This window comes from Boleophthalmus pectinirostris, unplaced genomic scaffold (assembly GCF_026225935.1).
Source record: "Boleophthalmus pectinirostris isolate CB_2022bp ecotype Guang Dong unplaced genomic scaffold, ASM2622593v1 HiC_scaffold_5, whole genome shotgun sequence".
In the NCBI taxonomy this organism is placed as follows: domain Eukaryota; kingdom Metazoa; phylum Chordata; class Actinopteri; order Gobiiformes; family Gobiidae; genus Boleophthalmus; species Boleophthalmus pectinirostris.
This window is the reverse complement of record NW_026571404.1, coordinates 41,069,551-41,089,132: the sequence shown is the minus strand read 5'-3', so window position 1 is coordinate 41,089,132 and position 19,582 is coordinate 41,069,551. Positions and strand designations below refer to the sequence as shown.

Sequence of the window (19,582 nt, the reverse complement as noted above, 5' to 3'; positions counted from 1 at the left end):
AAGCCTAAACCAGAACTGAAACAAGACTCACCGTCATGACAGGCTTGGAGGTGACCGCAGGAGAAAGGAACGGCTCAGCTCCGCACCTCATGGAGGTAAACGCGGCAATTGCCCGATCGCGCTTTGAGGAAAAACTGCTCGGCGTTCTCTCTCTTAAGTCCAAGATTAGTCCTGGTTTAGACCTGGTTTAGTCCTGACCCACCCGTGTGTAATTACTACCCGCCTGTAATACACAATACACGTTCATACGCTGTAAAAAAAAAAAAAAAAAAAAAGCATGCAAAATTGCACACAAAAAATCTGAGAAACAGTGAGACTGCAAAAAGTGAGGGACAACTGTAGCTCAATGTCGAGCCCCCAAGGTGTCCGGGTTTTCACAAACGGAAATATGGTCACCCTACCTATGGCTATACCTGAAGAATGAACTTTGTCGTAGACAAACGAAATTCCGGTGGTGGATAGGTCTTGTCATTCCAAACAGGAAAATATATTACACAACAGGAAGTTGGCCATATTGGACTCGGCGCCAAAGGCGCAATTTCCTGTCCTCGTATATGAATGAACTCGTCCTAGGGTGTTTGACCCATCCTCACCAGAATCATTTTGTACCATCTAGACCAGGGGTGCTCAATATGTCAACTGCGATCTAACAGTCTATCGCCAAGGTCGTGTGGGTAGATCGCCGTGTCTTAGTACTCGTCTCGGACTCGTGTTTGGACTCGGTCTTGTCTCTCACTCAAGGTCTGACACTCAACAAGTGCGATCATATTTCATTATGGCCGCTGCTCTTAGCTATAAACTTGTACCGGGGTGCAGGAGTGTGTGGGGCGTCTCAGTGCAGCCTATGCGCTCATTTGAAACCCGTGGAGACTCTACGGCACATCACAAATACACACGCTCCCTATGCACGAGCTCGACGAGGTTAAACTTCCAAAAACATCCTACCTGTCCATCTGCCTCACGTCAGCCCCTCGCCTTTTCATGCTCTCGCTCGTTCCTGCATACAGCGAAAACAAGCCCCTCCCACAGTACGCGCTGATTAGAAGAGCAAGACGAAACGTGAAGCAAAAACGAGTCTAAATTTGTGTTACAGTGTTGGCACAAAGCAGGTCTACAGCATAGAACAGATCTACAGAACCGACCTACTGCCACATTTGGCTGAAGTTTGCCTAACAAAAGTGCACAAATGCATCTGTGTTTGTCACAATGTGCGTTTGGTTTGGTAAATGTGCAGAGGCTGGTAAATATCACAGCAAAACCAGAAAAGAATGCAACTCCAGTTTGGAACTTTAAAAAACAAGTTTAAAAATCTTACCTACTTCCTTCACTTTTTTCACAGTTTTGTGTAAAGTGCCAGAGGAAGTTCTCTTAAAGAAGGGTTCTCAAATTGTGGGTGAGGGCCCAAAAAAGGGGCACAGATTGTTTCAGTGCAGTTTGCTTAGCTTTGTATTAGGTAGATCATTTTGACTTGGTCATTTTGTAAGTAGCTCGCATGCTGAAAAAGTGTGAGCACCCCTGATCTAGACAAGTCAGACATTAAAAGTTGTTAAAAGCTTTTTAAAAGATCAAAAGGTATTGCCGTAACAACAGTACAAATTTCGGGTTTGTTTTTGCGGCTCACCATTAAACTTTGACGAGTGATAATTCGCACAAAGTTTGGCCGATTTCACTCAAAATTTAATCATTGGTGGACACCCTGACCCTGAACAGATTGATATAAGAAACTGCATGGAACACCAAAAATTTACTTTGTTGTAGACATATAAATTTCATGACATGGTCTCAATCAAAAAAGTCAGTGACACCCACACACCATTTCCCATTGTGTTGCCATGGCAACAGCCCAAACATCTGTCCTCACCAGTAGAATGCCCAACAAAAACTTTGGAGTAATCAAACCAAATTTGGTACACAGATGCATCATGGGACTAGGGACAAAAAAGTATATTGTGACCATGCTCCCTCCCAAACTGGAAGTCTGCCATATTGGATTAGTCATGTGACAAATGTCATAATCATAATCATAGCGCCCCCAGCTGGTTAAAAGTTGAGACACACATAAAAATTTAAATGGACAAAATAATGCTGCAGAAAACAGAATAGACTGTGTGCAACAGCACACCACAGCCCAACTGGTCTAAGAAAAAAGGGGATTCTAGAGGGGTCAGTTTTTAGAAGTAGATGATGGTCATATATAAATAAATGTTAGATTGGATATGGACATGCTGAGGGTGGCAGCTCTTACTTGCAGTGCTTGTGTGGTCCGCTCAGAGTCTCGATGACAAAGCACTCTCCTCCGTTCAGGCAGTAGGCCAAGTCCTTCTCATGGCATGGTTTGAAGTGCTCTGAGTGTAGTGGTGGCACAGTGGGAGAAGCTGAGGACACAACAACACAACAGCATGAGCACAATCACAACATACATTTTCTACCAGCCTGCCTTAAATGGCCTCTCTGTTCTTGTGTTAAACATATCTCAAGTTTCATAAATCATCATTGATGCGCAGAGGGTTTCCCCAGCTCCTCAGCTCAAGAACAAGTGGCATGTGCATGTGAAGCCAAGAGCCCTTTGTGCCATGCCCTGAAGATGAATGTTGGACGAGTAATAATGTGTCCCTGTGTGATGAATTGAGTGTGATCACACTTTTGCAGCCTGAGAGTGTGTCTTGTCCCACCATTCATCACTACAGTCAAGCAGTGGACTGTATGCTTGGGTGGACTGGACAGACACCAGGAAGCCTTACTTAAAAGTTTTGGGCTTCAAATGTACAAACTCTCTTACATGTTTTTTTTTTTTAATCAAAATGTTTTTATTGTTTTCAAAATATCAGATCTATACATTTATACATGCTACTGGCAGGTAACAAACTCACAAATGTCACAGTTCTGCAGAGCTGAAAAAAAAAAAGAAATCCAAAATGTGAGTCCCCTACCAGAATAGATCCACTTGTAAAATAGCACAAGAAATCATAGATGGAAGTACACCTCTCTGACCAGACACTGGTCAGAAAGGTGTACGTTTTGATTTTATTTTATTTGGATCCCCATTAGCTGATGTCTGTGACACCATCTACTCTTCCTGGGGTCCAGGTACTGTTTGCCTTCACCATAAATCTCCCATTTAAGAAGAGCCCACAAGTTGAGGAAGGAGGCCATGTCTTTATCTTTTCATCTTTAAGGCCTTTACTGGCTAACCACGCAGTGGAGTACTTTGATGTATGCAGTGGAGTATTGTTCTGCATAAAAAATAATGGTCCCCTTGAAAGATGCAGACTTCTTCAACCTGAAATGGTCCCACAAGGTCATCTTTAATAATACCAGCTCATACTACCTTGCTGGCGTCTGAGTCGAAGTGGAGCTCTGTGCCCATTACTGATCCAGCCACGGGCCCTTCCATATTGTCCATCAAGAGTCACTCTCATGTCATCAGTCCATAAAACCTTTGAAAAAGGCTCAGCCTTTCTTAGCTTGACCATGTCTCTGTACACTCAACACCTAGTACTTCTGGGCACTCCAGGTAGGTTGCAGTTCTGGAATATGACAGCCTGGAGATTGAGTGGGTCCTGGTAGCTTCATGTTTGATTCTCCTTAAATCTCTTGGAAGTCTTGCTTCTTTTTTTTCTCTACACCTTTCTTGTGACACTGTTGACTCTTTGCAGCAAAAAAATTGATGGTTCTGTGATCATTCCCCAATGTCTTTTTTTTCAATTTCAAGAGTTCTGCATCCTTCTTAAAGACTTTTTACAATGTTTGATTTTTCAGACTCTGTTTGACTCTGTCTCTCTCTTTTTTAACCCAATTTGCTTGAGGAAAAGAAGCTGCCAAATAATTCTGGCACACCTTGATATAGGGTCTTTACCTACTTAGGCCACAGCCTCCCTAATTACATAAAATACACATCAATTGATATGCTTTAATCCAATAAAAAGTTCAGTTTATACAGCTTAGAATTGGAGAATATGCATAAAAATCATGATATGGTCAAAATACCCATTAGCCTAATTGTGCACACAGTGTATTATTGTCACGAAATGAAATGGAGTCAATGACAGAAAGAGCATGAGGATCTGAGGAAATCCGCAAACAGGGTAAGAAAACACACTTTAGGACCTCACGGTAAACAGCCTCACGGTAAACAGCCTCCTGCGATTATTCTTTTATACAGATACAGATCAAAATATAATGTAGAGCAGCATTAAGCCCATACAGGGAGCGGAAGAGGGGAGGGTTGCACTCTGCCGTGGGGAGTGAACACATGGGGAGGCATCCAGACAGTGCATGAAAACACATCATGTGTGGGCGTGTACTGTTGGACTGTACCGGCAGGCAACAGGTGCTTACGCACGGTGTTAAGCCCACCATAGATGGCATCTAGGTCGCATGAATGTGACATGAGCTTTCAGACTGCAGTCAGTTCAGATACGATTGAGGCCTGGGTCGAATTTGAAAAAAATTACAATTGAGCTTATCAGTTGACTGACATGGACAAATCTGTAAAAAAAAAAAAATCTGATTTGGAAAAAAAAGTGTGTGTGTATGTATGTATGTATATATATATATATCTGTGTGTGTGTGTATACACACACACACACACACACACACATATATATAGACATAGTGGTGGTGGATAAGAAACAAAGCACAGGCATGTTGGTGGACACCAAGCGATGGTAATATCAGGAAAAAGGAACACGAGAAACTACAAAAATACCAGGGGCTCAAGGAGCAGCTGGAGAAAGCCTGGAAAGTGAAGGCATCAGTGGTGCCTGTGGTGATCAGAGCACTTGGGGCCGTAACCCCTAAACTGGACGAGTGGCTACAACAGATACCGGGAAAAACAACGAACATCTCAGTCCAGAAAAGTGCAGTACTGGGAACAGCAAAGATACTGCGCAGAACTCTCAGGCTTCCAGGCCTCAATCTGTACCTAGTATATTTTTTGCACTTGCCAAAGTAATGTTCCATGAGAAATTTTATGAAATTCTATTGATGTCTACTGGGTCCACCAAGCCTCTGAAGTTTTGTGCCTGCTGAAGCCTTAAATCTGAGCTGAAAAATCAGTTTTTCTTTAATAACATCAGAAATAATTAATTTAGCCCTATAGTATAAATGGAAGTTGAATAGAAATATGGACATTGCAAATCATTTGGTACCAGTTATGTCTCTATAATCATTAGTTTCTGAGATATGGCAAAAGTGTCATTTCTTTGGTGCTTCAAGGACTTTGAATAACCAATAGGTTCTGAATTGTAACAAATGTAGGGCCTACAACGCATTACATAACTTGAAATTAACAAATTTAGAACTCAAAGACTTGAAATTGTGAAAAGTAATTTAGTCAATACAGTACAGGAATTATTATATTATGACTGTCCATTATCTGACGTATTACACTGTAACCTTCTTGTCAAAGCAACAATAAGGAACTCCATCCATCCATGCATTTTCTTCCGCTTATCTGGGGCCGGGTTGTGGGGGCAGCAGTCTAAGCAATGACTCCCAAACGTCTTTCATCCCAGACACTTCCTACAGCTCCTCTAAAGGGACCCCAAGGCGTTCACAGTCCAGCCGAGAGACATAGTCCCTCCAGTATGTCCTAGGTCTTTCCCGGGGCCTCCTTCCAGTGGAACATGCCCAGAACACCTCCTGAGGGAGACGCCCAGGAGGCATTCTGAACAGATGACAGAGCCTCTCGTGTGTTATTGAGCTTCTCACTATATCTCTAAAGAAGTACCCAGCCATCCTGCGGAGGAAACTTTTTTCGGCCGCTTGTATCAGCGACCTCGTCCTTTCAGTCATTACCCAGAGCTCATGACCATAAGTGAGGGGAGGAACGTAGAATGACCAGTAAATGAATTTGATTTGCCTTTCGGCTCAGTTTCCTCTTCACCACAACGGTTCGATACAGCGATCACATCACTGCAGAAACTGCAAGAAAGAAACTATTTAACAATTCTTAATATATACACATTAATCACACTGTCTATATCTTTCTCTTTCTCAGGTATGGTGTTTCCATTCTGTATGGTTCAACCACCTGCAGAACATTTTGATAATGTTCTTCTCCACTAGCAGAGCCAGTGAGCTGAGCTGAACTTGCTGAGCTTGACATTGCGCTCTGCGCTGTCATTTATAACGTTCATGCAGTCCAAGGTGAACAGGGCTTCCTGGTTGATTTGGTGAGGTTTGGTGATTTTGGTGACCTCACAGCATTAGGAGTGGTTCGGTCGATGGTAGCAGGTACTTTTTTTATTCAACCAATTGCTGCTATTTGGTCGTGACGTATATAATGTGCTCCTAACGGGGCTAAGTGGTATATTAAGCTTTTCCCAAATCCCGTAGGAAGAAGGGAAATAACGTCTTTCCCTTTGATTAAATTCACCAAACATTTTCTTTGTTTTCAATCTCCTCGATCTCGGGAATCGTTGCCAACACAGAATGTATGGCTCTTCACTGATTGGTTATCGCACAGTCTGCAACTTCTGGGGTTCTTACAAACTGTCTAGTGTATTCCGATTCCTGACCTAGTTACTGGAGAGAAAAGAAATTGAGCAGAGGCACTAGGTGGCGCTAGCCTGGCTAGGTTGAAACACCAGCTATGAGGAAAACAGCAGTAGAAGATGAAAGATGTACCATGAATCAGGTCCCACCAGGTCTGCCCGTATTGTCTCCTGGGTTATCCTTTCTGGAAAGTTGGGTTTAGCAAACCCTGAGCCATACCTGTCATTGGAACGCTATGGGTGACGTCACACTCGCTTACGACACTTTTTTTATGTAGTCTATGATCACTACAAAAAGAGTACAAACTTTATGTCTCTCATTTTATCTTTGGCCTTTGTGGATATTGGATGATTATGAAAACAAACAAACAAAAAAAAACAAACACTCAAAATCTTGATAAAATTGTCATATATTAGAAAGTTATGAAGCTAGAGAGATAAAATTGGTACCAAAAGATGCAGAATAGCAACATATTTATTATATTTAACCTTCAGTGACACCTTAGCCCTAAATGCATAATTTTTTAAGTTATTTGAGTAAAACTGATTTTTCAGCCATAGCCTTATGGACACCATTAGGATGGAACTTCAGAGGCTTGGTGGACCCAGTAGATATTTTTCAATTGAGCTAATATTCCACAGATTATCTTTTTTTTTTTTTTTTTTTTTTTCACTGCAATCAAATCCAATTTTATATATATAAAATTGGATTTGATTGCAGTGTGAATGTAGCCTTAGTTCCCAGGTTTACATCAATATTAATAAATCAGTTTAAATTGGACTAAGCCAGTTATCTGGTTTTCTTGGTGTGCATAAAAATGTACCATCTGTCCTCTTAAATTCCTGAAGCTATGAAAACTAATCATAACATAAGGACCTTTTTCCTCCAATGTCACGATCTAAATAGCCTACTCAAACTACTTGCATGAGCAAGTACTCAAACTACACAATAATGAGCTACCAATTTAACTCACAGAATCCTGTTCAAAGCTGGTTAGTATACAAGATGACCCAGGCCTTCCTAATCACTGATTACATACACTATTCTCCAGAGAGGCTGCTATTATCTGCATAGCCATAATTACTGTGTTAGGGGATGCAGCATATCCTCATTATGACCAACATAAAATATCATTTATGAGGTGATCTGCTTCTACCAGGGTGAGGGATGTTAGAACTAGGCAGGTCCCTTAATCAGCACTTCAGGCACTAACGTAACATAGAGTTCCTGCTGTTATCATCATGCAATTCCAGCATGCACCTCCAATAAACTATCTACGTGGGCCATAATGAGCAAACTTTATGAGAGTTTCAGAGATTGTGGATTATTGTTGTGCACCGGAATGTACACATTATCAAAGATAGAAGAAAGCCTGAGCCTTTTACCAGATTTACAAAACTCCAGATTGTCGGCATAAGTGAATTTCTTCAGCTAAACAGACTAGCAGCTTTTTGCAGTGTGTGTATATTATTGATTAGCATTAAGTAGACTATAGTAGTAGTGGAGCTGGTAGTTGAAATAATCGTTCAGTTTGTGGTACATGCATCAAATTTGGAGTGAAGATACATAATAACATGGTCTAACGGTGCCCGTTAGCCACCAAAAATATCCAAGATGGCGGCCATTTTCCAAGATGGTATATATGTATTATAACTATATATAACTATATTTGTATAAATGTCGGCCTCACCTCCACGCACAGTTTGGGCTCTGGAACCCAACTCCTTGAGAGGGGCTGGACTTCTCCATTTCTCTGGCGTTGGCCGTGGGGAGCAGCGGCGGGCTGGTGTGGGCCTGCTCATTGCCCCACAGCTCAGCCGCCATGTGTTGGAGTTCACTCTGGTGAACGAGAGGGTCGCGTCCCGCGCCTTCGGGTCAGGGACAGGTCTCTCACTGTGGTGTCGGCCTACGGGCCGAACAGCAGTGCAGAGTACCCGACCTTCTTGGAGTCCCTGGGAGGAGTACTAGACAGTGCACCGACCGGGGACTCCTTTGTTCTACTGGGGGACAGTGACACTTGGGGAGGGGTGATTAGGAGGAACGGCCTCCCCGAACTGAACCCAAGCGGTGTTCTGTTACTGGACTTCTGTGCTAGTCACAGTTTGTCGATAACGAACACCATGTTCGAGCACAGGGGTGTCCATAAGTGCATGGGGCACCAGGACACCCTAGGCCGGAGGTCGATGATCGACTTTGTAGTCGTGTCATCTGACCTCCGGCCGCGTTTCTTGGACACTTGGGTGAAGAGAGGGGCTGAGCTGTCAACTGATCATCACCTGGTTGTGAGTTGGGTTCGCTGGCGGAGGAGGAAACCGGAAAGACCTGGCAGGCCCAAGCGTGTAGTGAGCCCTCCCTCTGTCAGAGGGACTTTCAACTCACACCTCCGGGAGGACTTCTCCCGGATTCTGGAGGAGGCTGGAGATATCGAGTCCGAGTGGGCTTCATTCTCGGCCTCTATTGTCAATGCGGCTGCTCAGAGCTGTGGCCGTAAGGTCTGTGGTGCCTGTCGCGGCGGCAATCCCCGAAGCCGGTGGTGGACACCGGAAGTACGGGATGCTGTCAAGCAGAAGAAGGAGTCCTATCGGTCCTTGTTGGCTCGTGGGACTCCTGAGGCAGCTGATGGGTACCAGCGGGCCAAGTGTGCTGCAGCTCGTGCAGTTGCAGAGGCAAAAACTCGGAGCTGGGACTCCGCCAGGGCTGCCCTTTGTCACTGTTCTGTTTATTGTTTTTATGGACAGAATTTCTAGGCGCAGTCACGGGCCGGAGGGGGTCCAGTTTGGGAACCACAGGATTTCATCTCTGCTGTTTGCAGATGATGTTGTCTTCATCAGACCAGGACCTGCAATGTGCACTGGGGCGGTTTGCAGCCGAGTGTGAAGCAGCTGGGATGAGGATCAGCTCTTCTAAATCCGAGGCCATGGTTCTCGACCGGAAAAAGGTGGCTTGCCCTCTCCGGGTGGGTGGGGAGTCTTTGCCTCAAGTGGAGGAGTTCAAGTATCTCAGGGTCTTGTTCACGAGTGAGGGGAGGATGGAGCGTGAGATTGACAGGCGAATCGGTGCAGCATCTGCAGTGATGTGGTCGCTGTATCGGACTGTTGTGGTGAAGAGGGAGCTGAGCCGAAAGGTGAAGAGGGAGCTGAGCCAAAAGGTGAAGCTCTCGATTTACCGGTCAGTCTTTGTTCCTACTCTCACCTATGGTCATGAGCTATGGGTAATGACCGAAAGGACAAGATCGCGGATACAAGCGCTCGAAATGAGTTTCCTCTGCAGGGTGGCTGGGCGCTCCCTTAGAGATAGGGTGAGGAGCTCAGTCACATGGGAGGAGCTCAGAGTAGAGCCGCTGCTCCTCCACGTCAAAAGGAGCCAGTTGAGGTGGCTCAAGCATCTGTTCCTGATGCCTCCTAGGCGCCTCCCTCGGGAGGTGTTCGGGGCATGACCCACCGGGAGGAGGCCCCGGGGAAGACCCAGGACATGCTGTAGGGACTATGTCTCTCGGTTGGCCTGGGAACACCTCGGGAGGAGCTGGAGGACGTGTGTGGGGTGAAGGAAGTCTGGGAGTCCCCGCTTAGGCTGGTGCCCCCGCGACCCGGCCCCGGATAAGCGGACAAAAATGAATGGATGTATAAATGTTGAGGCATAGGTTTGTTATTTAATTAATTATTTCTATTTTGACTGAAATAATTCATCAAATCATTTTTGATGGTTATTTATCACTTTTCATTATATTTATAATATCTACAAATAAATGTCACTAAATAATAAAACACAGTAGAAAGAAATCTCATGGACAAATCTTATTGAACCCTACCTGATGAAATATTAAATATATGTAGTACCAATGTGCTAAAATATGTTTTTGTTAGAATATATATGTGTTTATTCTAGAAATGGGTGGGGTCGTAGCACAACCAGGGCGTACTGGTGACTCCACTGCTGTGAAACTCAGCATGGGGTTCAGTGTCGGCTATGTAGTGTTACTAACATTCTAATATTCAATGTAGTTAATGTAGCATGATGTAGTGTCCCAAATGCTATCTAATTAGCCCTGTAAATATACCACTTAGTAGCTTTAGTATTAGTTATACTAATATTAGTTGTAGTATTAAAGTTAGATAGCCATACCTGAATTGACAGGATGTGCCAGCGCGGGAGAGCCGAGCCAAGGGTAACAGGGCTTTAGTTATCTGGATGGTGTACAGATCGCATGGGACTGAAATGGTACTGGATGAACAATCGGGCCAGGTGTAGAATAAAATCGCTTTAACCTAGTTGTATCCCATACACAAATGTGCTAATTGAAACAATAAAATTAATGGTGGTAAAAGGATAGCCCCTGGGCCTAAACCATTGTCAAAGATGTCTAAAATCAATAATTCACTCAGCATTGCAAAAAAAAAAACGTAAAAGTAAATGTTGCCTTTGTCAGAATGACAAAAATGAGGATCTTAAGTGTCCTCCAACTCATTATTCATGTAACCCAGAGAATAGTGGGTATAATATATTAGTCGTATATAGTAGTATATATTAGTATAGTATATATAGTAGTAGTATATAGTAGTATATATTAGTCAAAGCTGTCAACAATTGACCAAATGTGGTTGTAAAGGAGACTGTTGTGGTAGGTGTAAATGTTTGGGTTTAAGTTGCACACAGCTTTGTGGTTGCAAATGCAATGATTAAGGTCAATAAGCAAAATTTAACAAAAATGAAAAAACAAAAAACATTATTGTGTTTTTTCAATAGTTCTTAAGCACATACAGTACAGCACTATGAATGGTTCTATTTTAATAGCTCTATTTCTGAAATTAACCTATGACAATATGTTGCATTTTATTATAATTTTGCTTGTGTTTTTATTTCTACTTCCCAAATAGTTATTGGGATACTTTTGGTTTCAAATTGCGAGAAACTTTTATGAATTTTGTGCAAAATTAAATATATTTTGGTGTAAAATTTGTTGAATACCTGACATTGCATTACTGTATATGTATATATTTGCAAATTTGTGATTTATTCCATTAATTTTGATTAAGAACATGATGACTTATTGTCTTTTAGCTCATACTTATGTATCAGTTGTTTGGATGGCCATCTTGAAAAATGGCCGCCATGTTGAATATTTCAGGTGGCTAATGGGTTTTTCTAAAAGACCATGATGTTAGCTAAATATATGAGAAATTTAATATAATAACTGAATGATTGGAGACGTAATCTGCTCCACTATAGAGTCTATGTTCACTAAACCACTTTCATTGTTGGTCTTATATTTTGTATCGGTTGTGTCAGGCTGTTTGTTTTTTGTTTTTTTTTAATTAAAACATCTTGATAACAAATTCAGATAATATCAGGGTAGAAACTAAAAAGTGTCACGTTTGGTCCCTAATAACAACACTTCAATAACCTTGTCTCAGGTGTCTACCAGGCCCCTCTGGTGTCTGTGTTGATGAATTCTACCAAGTCCTTCTGGTATCCATGCTGACGCATTTCTTTGCTGTGTTCATGTATTGATCCATATGTGCTCATTATTTTAGCCATGATGATGGCTGACAAAAGCTTCCTTATGGTGGAGTTACTGGCAGATATTTGGATGTGATTCCAAGATTTTGTGCTTGATTTGTGTTACTAATTTAATTCAGAAGAGGTAGTCAATTAAATCCAATTAAATCTCAGCAATATATGCTATGCCTTGCAAATGCTGCACCCAGCAAATGCTGCACCCAGCAAATGCTGCACCTCGCAAATGCTGCACCCCGCAAATGCCTGCCCCGCAAATGCCTGCCCCGCAAGAACCGCACCCTGCAAACGGCGGGCCCTCAAAACACCGCACTCCACACTAACCCTAATAACCCTAAGCTTAAACCTAACCCTGAGTTTTTTAATGGAGACCATGTCACAAATTTTGTATATCTATGAAAAATAAGAAATTAAAGCCACAAGTGGCGTCGAACGGCCCTCGCCCGGCCCACGCCACGCCCGCAATCACTGCGCACCGCAAACGGCGCACCCGCAAACAGCGCACCCGCAAACGGTGCACCTGCAAACGCTGTGCCCACAAATGTTGCACCCCACCAATGCTGTGCCCTAAACGCCATGCCCGCAAACGATTCACCTGCAAATGCCACATCCACAAATGGCGCGCCCACAAACACCAAACCTGCAAACTCTGTGTCCGCAAATGTTGCACCCCGCCAATACTGTGCCCTAAACGCCGTGCCCGCAAAAGCCGTCCCTGCAAACGTCGCACTCTCAAAATGAAAAATGACATAGTGTGCCTTTAAATGTTCTTTGCTCCACCTGCTGGCCAACCATGAAATATGCCCATGCCAGTAATATATGTTTTTGCTTCTAGTCATTAATAGAATTGAATTCCCAAATTTGGTACAAATCCAATAATAGTTGATGTTTCATGTGTATGGTAGGGGGTGCTATAGTGTTCACTTTTCATATGTTTTATAGTGTATTATATTCAGACTGAGATCATGTATTAGTGATTGAAATTTCAGCACGATCGGACTAAGCATGTGCATATAATATTTTTTTTATGTTTTTTGGAGGAGTCTTTGCACCCCTACTGGCCAACAGTGAAAAATTCCCCATGTTCATAATATACTTTTTTACTCGTAATCATACATAGAATTTAATTCCCAAATTTGGTGCAGATTCGACAATGTTGACGTTTCATGTCAATGGTAGGGGGCGCTATAGTGTTCACTTTTCATATGTTTTATACTGTATTATATTCAGACTGAGATCACGCATTAGTGATTCAAATTTCAGCACGATCAGACTAAGTCTGTGCGAACAGGAGTGAATAATGAGTGCGTATACATGCACATCAATAACCCGGTTATGATCGGGTTTTTTGAGTATCCCGGTTTCTTGATGGTGCATGTAAACGCAGTAACCCGGTTTCAGTAACCCGGTTATGGCAGTATCCCGGTTATTAGAAACCGGGTTACTGTAGCTGGTTTATTCCGATAATAACCGGGTTACTTGTGGCATGTATACGCAGTACCCTGGTTACTGCAACATAAAGTTGAGTGCGCATGCGTCCAAAAGACACTTTCCAGCCTTTCACCACAACAGTAGTCACATAAATAAATTGACCAACATAAATAAAGTGACCAAATGAGTGAAATGACTGTAAAATAAAGAGCTGCGCTAAACCTGCACAGGTACAATCTGCACTCGTACGACCTGCACTCGTGTGATCGCTGAAAAGCTAAAACATGAACGATGGTGCACGACTAAGTTGACCAGGATGTCTCCCATAGATGCACAATTTTTGAATTTTCCAGGTGGTGCTCTGTTGCCATTTTTTTATACCTATATTTTATCGACACTTCTGAATATTGTGCCAAGATTGGTGAGTTTTTGAACGTGTTTAGGGGGTCAAATTAGAGCTCAAAGAGCAGAAGAAAAGTAAAATTAAAGCCGCAAGTGGCAGAGAACGGCCCTCGCCCAGCCCACGCCATGCCCACAATCACCAAATGCAGCACCCCGCAAACACCATGCCTGCAAACGCTGTGCCCGCAAACGTCGCACTCGCAAATGAAAAAATTACATAGTGTGCCTTTAATGGTCTTTGTGCCCCCTGCTGTCCAACCATGAAAAATGCCCACGTCAGTAATCTTTGTTTTTGCTTCTCGTTGTTCCTAGAATGTAATTCCCAAGTTTCGTACAAATCTGATAATGTTGATGTTTCATATATATGGTAGGGGGTGCTCACTTTTCACTTTTTATAGTGTATTATATTCAGACTGAGATCATGTATTAGTGATTCAAATTTCAGCTCGACCGGACTAAGCCTGTGCGTGTAATACTATTATCAGTATTTTTGGGGGGAGTCTTTGCGCCCCTGCTGTCAACTGTGAAAAATTCCCCATGTCCATAATATACTTTTTTACTCATAATCGTGCATAGAATTTAATTTCCAAATTTAGTGCAGATCCGACAATGTTGATGTTTCATGTCTACGCTAGGGGGCGCTATAGTGTTTTATTTCATATGTTTTATAGTGTATTATATTCAGACGGAGATCACGCATTAGTGATTCAAATTTCAGCACGATCGGACTGTCTGTGCGAACAGGAGTGTCATCTTGAAATTAGGCGAAATTTTTATCAAAATTTGAAAATGCGGACTCAAATTTCAATCCAAGGTGACTGCCTTCTGGTTTGTCAGGAGGTGTGGCCACAATAATATTTTTGTTTGTCTTCACATGACGGATGTGTGTACTGAATTTTGTGGCTGTATGACAAAGTTGACTGGGACGCCTCTCATAGGCGCAAAATTTTAGATTTTTCCAGCAATAGGCCCTATGCCCTGTCGGGGCTCGAGCCTAATAAAATAAAATAATAATAATAATTCGAGCAAAAACAATATATCTGAAAACATTGGAACAGCATATTATACATTTTTTGAAAGCTCTCGACTTTCCCCACGTCACCGTGGGGTCATTGGTGAGTGACGGGCGCGTCTGCACCATCTCATCGGGGTCACCCCCTGACCTCCCATTGACTTCCATTCATTTTAGCAGTAGTAAATATGGCTCAGGCCTTGGGCGTGGGTTACTGGGATACTGCTGTTCGTGCCGAGGACGACCGAGGACAAAGTTGCATGTCATCCTGTCGCATTTGCCCATGCGCTCGCTGTTCCCCATTCGCTAGTGGAAGCAATAGGCCCTACGCCCTGTCGGGGCTCGGGCCTAAATATTCTGATACAACAACAATGTTCTACCTTTTTTTGGCCGACAAACTATACATTTTCGAAAACCTCTGGCGCATTGCTACATCATGGCGAGGGTCCCTGGTCACTACGGGCGAGTCTCGTTGCGCCATTTTATTTTCTGGCCACTACGTGAATCGCTTTGCGATACTAATGGCTATTAGTGGGTCTAACAAGAATAAATGTATGAAAGTATTAAATTAAATCACGTATAAAAAGTAGAAATGTGTAAATAAATAAATGCATTTACATGTCTATGCATCCTTAAAAAAATGAAATATGAAATGAAAAAAAAAAACTTAAAAAATGTTTTATATTCATTTTTTGTTTTATTTACTGGAACATTTACTTTTTTATATTTATGTACATGTACATGTATTTATTTCCTCATTTATTTGGTACCTTTATGTATTTCCACTTTTCTTTGCCGCTTAAATGCAAAAGAGTGGGCACAGCTGACTGTGATTGACAAATACTACTACAAATACTAATAATACTAGTGCCATATTATTGCCTTTTCAAATACTACTACTCCAAATACTACTATTACTACTTCTACTTCAGATACTACTACTGCTGCTTCAAATACTTCTACAACTACTCCAAATACTACTGTTACTACTATTCTAAATACTATTATTTCTGCTGCTACTACTACTAATTCAAATACTACTACTGCTTCAAATACTAGTACTATTGCTTCAGATAGAGTAGTACTTGAAGTAGTAGTAGTAGTATTTGGAGTAGTAGTAACAGTAGTATATGGAGTCATGAGTCCTATGAGGAATATGAACCAGATATTGCCCTGCCTTAGTTTGCATGCTAGCACATTATGGTTGTCCAGACTGATATGTATCATGACTTACAGATGGGCAATAGTCTGGTCACCACAACCTCTCTTACACTTTGAGCCAGAGCCACACATGATTGTGCAATCTGATTCATTTTCCACTGTGACGTTTGTGAAACAAAGGAGCTCATTGGTCATTTATCATTTACAAACAAGGTCACATTTCTCTCACCTCAGAACAGTTTAGTGCTTTGCTGATTGCAGAAATTCATCTCTTTTTTCTTTCAATCAGCCATATGTGTTTTGACCATGTGTCCCGGTCAAACAAACCAGTGGCGTATGATCAGGGCAATCAATAAAATCTAAAATCATCATGTGTAAAAAGTATAATTAAAATCTTTCGAATGATATCCAGATAATCTGTTTTTTTTCCCTTCATTCTGTCTGTTTGAAACATGGTTGTGTTGTGTAGTAGTGAAAACCCATGTGAACATCTGTGATCTGCCTGGCACGCCTTCACCACTGTTCAGTAGCTGATTAGCATTATATTGTTTTATGGGGGTCTGCAGCCTATTCCGGCATCCCTTCATTACAACATCACTATAGTTAGACATTCCAGTATTACGACATGCCTCAATGTCTGAGACATGCCTGTTTTCCAACACTTTTTGGTATTGCTATTCCGACACGTCATATTTTACATCTCTCACTGTCCATGGTACTGAATGCAGCAGATCGATTGATATGTAGATAGAGCAGAGGGATATGGCTGGGGACCATAGGCTGTAAAGTTGTGAGCATGATTGCGTCAGCTGTTTCCTGTCTACAGTAAAACCACTTGCTCTGAGACTCTTAAGTGTTCAAAATATCAGAGCTCTGCACTTGTAGTTTAGGTACAAGTCAAAATTGTGTAATTATTATTTGTGAAATGTAGTGCATTAATTCAGATACATAATTTTTGAAGCCTAAAAAGTTGACGATAAAGTACACAGGGAACAGAGTCACTCTGCAGCTTCACCCCAAGTTGAGCTTTGTTGATGTAAACAAACACATATTCTACTTTTGCCTTTTTAATTTCAAAGAGTGCCTCAAAATGCACGACTGTTTACCACGGCAATCAGTTAGGGCATTTTCCCACTGTCTGATATCCTCGGTGGCTGAAGTATTTTCAGATCAAGAGCTTTGCACAGGCCCAAGTATCTTATGATATATGGGTGCGCAGAGTATAATAGGCTATCACATTAATATTATTAATGTCGGAAAAGCAGAATGCTTGAAAAATAGTAAAGTGAGACTACTCTGTAAAAAAAAAAAAAAGAATAGCAGCATGTAATTGGAGTAGTCTACTTCAAGATGGATTCTTACAAATTGTGTGAGTTCACAAACTCATAAGAATCCATCTTGAGATGTTCGAATTCTTCTAACAGCAGGCACACTAATCACAAAGCAGTATTGAGGTTTGTGCAGAAGCCTAAAGGCAAAATAGCAAAACAAACTAAAACAAACATGGCAACGCTGACTGAAGTACTTACTAGAGCCCGACCGATATGGATTTTGTTGTGGCCGAAATGAAACCGATATAATGGGAGTTGGAGCTGCCGATAGCCGATATAATCACCGATATATATTTAGTGATGTAAAAATTCACTGAATTGATTAAAAAACTTAGGTTTGGCTCTAGTGGATTCTAAATTGGGTTTATTTAGGCTACATTTATTGTTATTTTGACTCTTTACATCATATTTACATACAGTAGATTGGCCTAATGGCATTTTTGCATCACTTTTTTTTTTTTTTTGGAGAACCGGCTCTTTTGGCTCGGCTTACTAGAGCAGCTGGCTCTTTCGGCTCCCAAGCGACTCTTGAGATTGTTTTGTTGCAAGCAGGACTAAACCAGAACTGAACCAGGACTGAGTGTCGGGACTCGGTTTCTATCTCTCTCCTGCACTCGAGCCCAAGATTAGTCCTGGTTTATTAATTTCATGCTGAACTGCAGCCAAATATGCACTTTTTTTTTTATCCTATGCACACGCAGATTTCTGAAAGTTTCGTTTTCAGCCGCTGCTGCTGTCAAACTACGGGTCTACATGCGGCATGAAGAGAAAAAGTGAGAAAAAGAGAAAACACGGCTCCCAATAAGAAGCAGGCTCCCGTTGTTCGCTCTAAGAGCCGCTTCGATCGCGACCGACCCATAACTCCTGCTAGTAAACTATCGCTATTAGCCTTTAGCCATAAATGCTGCGCACCGCGGTAATTAATTATATGCATAAATGTGGATCATTCACACGTCTATTCACAGCTCATTTACATAACAATGCAGGTCCAGTAACAAATATACGGCCAATAGACCAATAGAAAACAGCCTGTTTATGTGCGGGAGCTACAGCAGCTAACCGCTAACAAAACCTAAACTAGCTTCAAAGTCGATGTATTTCCAACACTCACCACTCACACAGGCTCCTCCTCACATCACAAGTCTGCACTTATAAATGTCCTTTTAATCCAGACTCAAACCGATTGTCCGTAAAAAGAATATAATCTCAATGTTGCTGTGGGTGTAAACAAACACACGCGAGTGAAGTGACGTCACTCTGGTGGTGTGTTCAGGGACAGTACGGACACAGACAAATTACACCGCAGATAAATACTGATGCGGAGGCACATATTAGGATTTATCTGTCTGTAAATTGGATTAAATGAACATAATGTAGAGAGTCTAAGCTTTATAACGAGGTATAACATGCCCACGTGAAATATCGGCCCATATCAGCAAGCATATCGGCCGATAGCCGATATGTCTCCAAGTGCCCATATTGGCCAATAATATCGGCCAGCCGATATATCTTACAGCTATTTTAGAGATAATACAGATTATTCTGTTTGTGAAAAATGTGCAGAAGTTTAGGGTTTGTTTTCCCAACTAGATGTAACATGAGTGTGATTTTTCAGCTTGTTCAACTGTTGTGAGTCTTACACCAATCAGATTCATACAGTCGTGACGATGTTCTGTGTTTTCCCATTTGCGGTCCGTGAGAACCCTTCCAGATTGATAATGAACTCAACTGGCATGAGCCACGTGAACTCACTACATCCCTGCCTGCCTGTACTGCTGTTTGTCCACTGTCTGTGTGCACTGATCTGAATATATGATGAATGGGAAATAGTTTTTTTCTGAAATTGTCAATCTCTCTCAGTGCAAATAACTAAACCACAAACAAACTTGAACTCTTTCATGTGACAACAATATAATTGTGACAGTAGTGATACTAGTACAAGCTGCAAATCTGCTACAAGCGAAAAGTGTTAGTGGTATGGTCAAGCAGGCCCCAGATCATGTAATGTAGCCTTGTGCCTTCTTTGGCTTCTTTGGCTTCTTTGGCATGAATATGTAATGTATTTAAAGAACGGGTCTTACACTTCTTTGGGCTATTAATTATATATTTAAATCATAGGGCATGTACTAATCTACATACAGTATGGCATTATGTCAAACATGAACACATTCTATGTGCACAAAAGCTTGTTACAGCAGGTCTAGAGTCCTAGACCATATTTACACTGCCAATA

At 41.9% G+C, this 19,582-nt stretch overlaps 1 protein-coding gene across 1 annotated transcript in view; it reads right to left on the bottom strand.

The window, feature by feature from the left end:
- The window catches only part of LOC110170284 (pro-neuregulin-3, membrane-bound isoform), a 636,481-nt gene that overhangs the window by 65,917 nt on the left and 550,982 nt on the right, over window positions 1-19,582 (bottom strand). Inside the window, exon 2 of the mRNA XM_055162470.1 lies at window positions 2,246-2,375. Within this exon, the coding sequence (XP_055018445.1) occupies window positions 2,246-2,375 (130 nt within the window). The remainder of the gene's footprint in view (window positions 1-2,245; window positions 2,376-19,582) is intronic.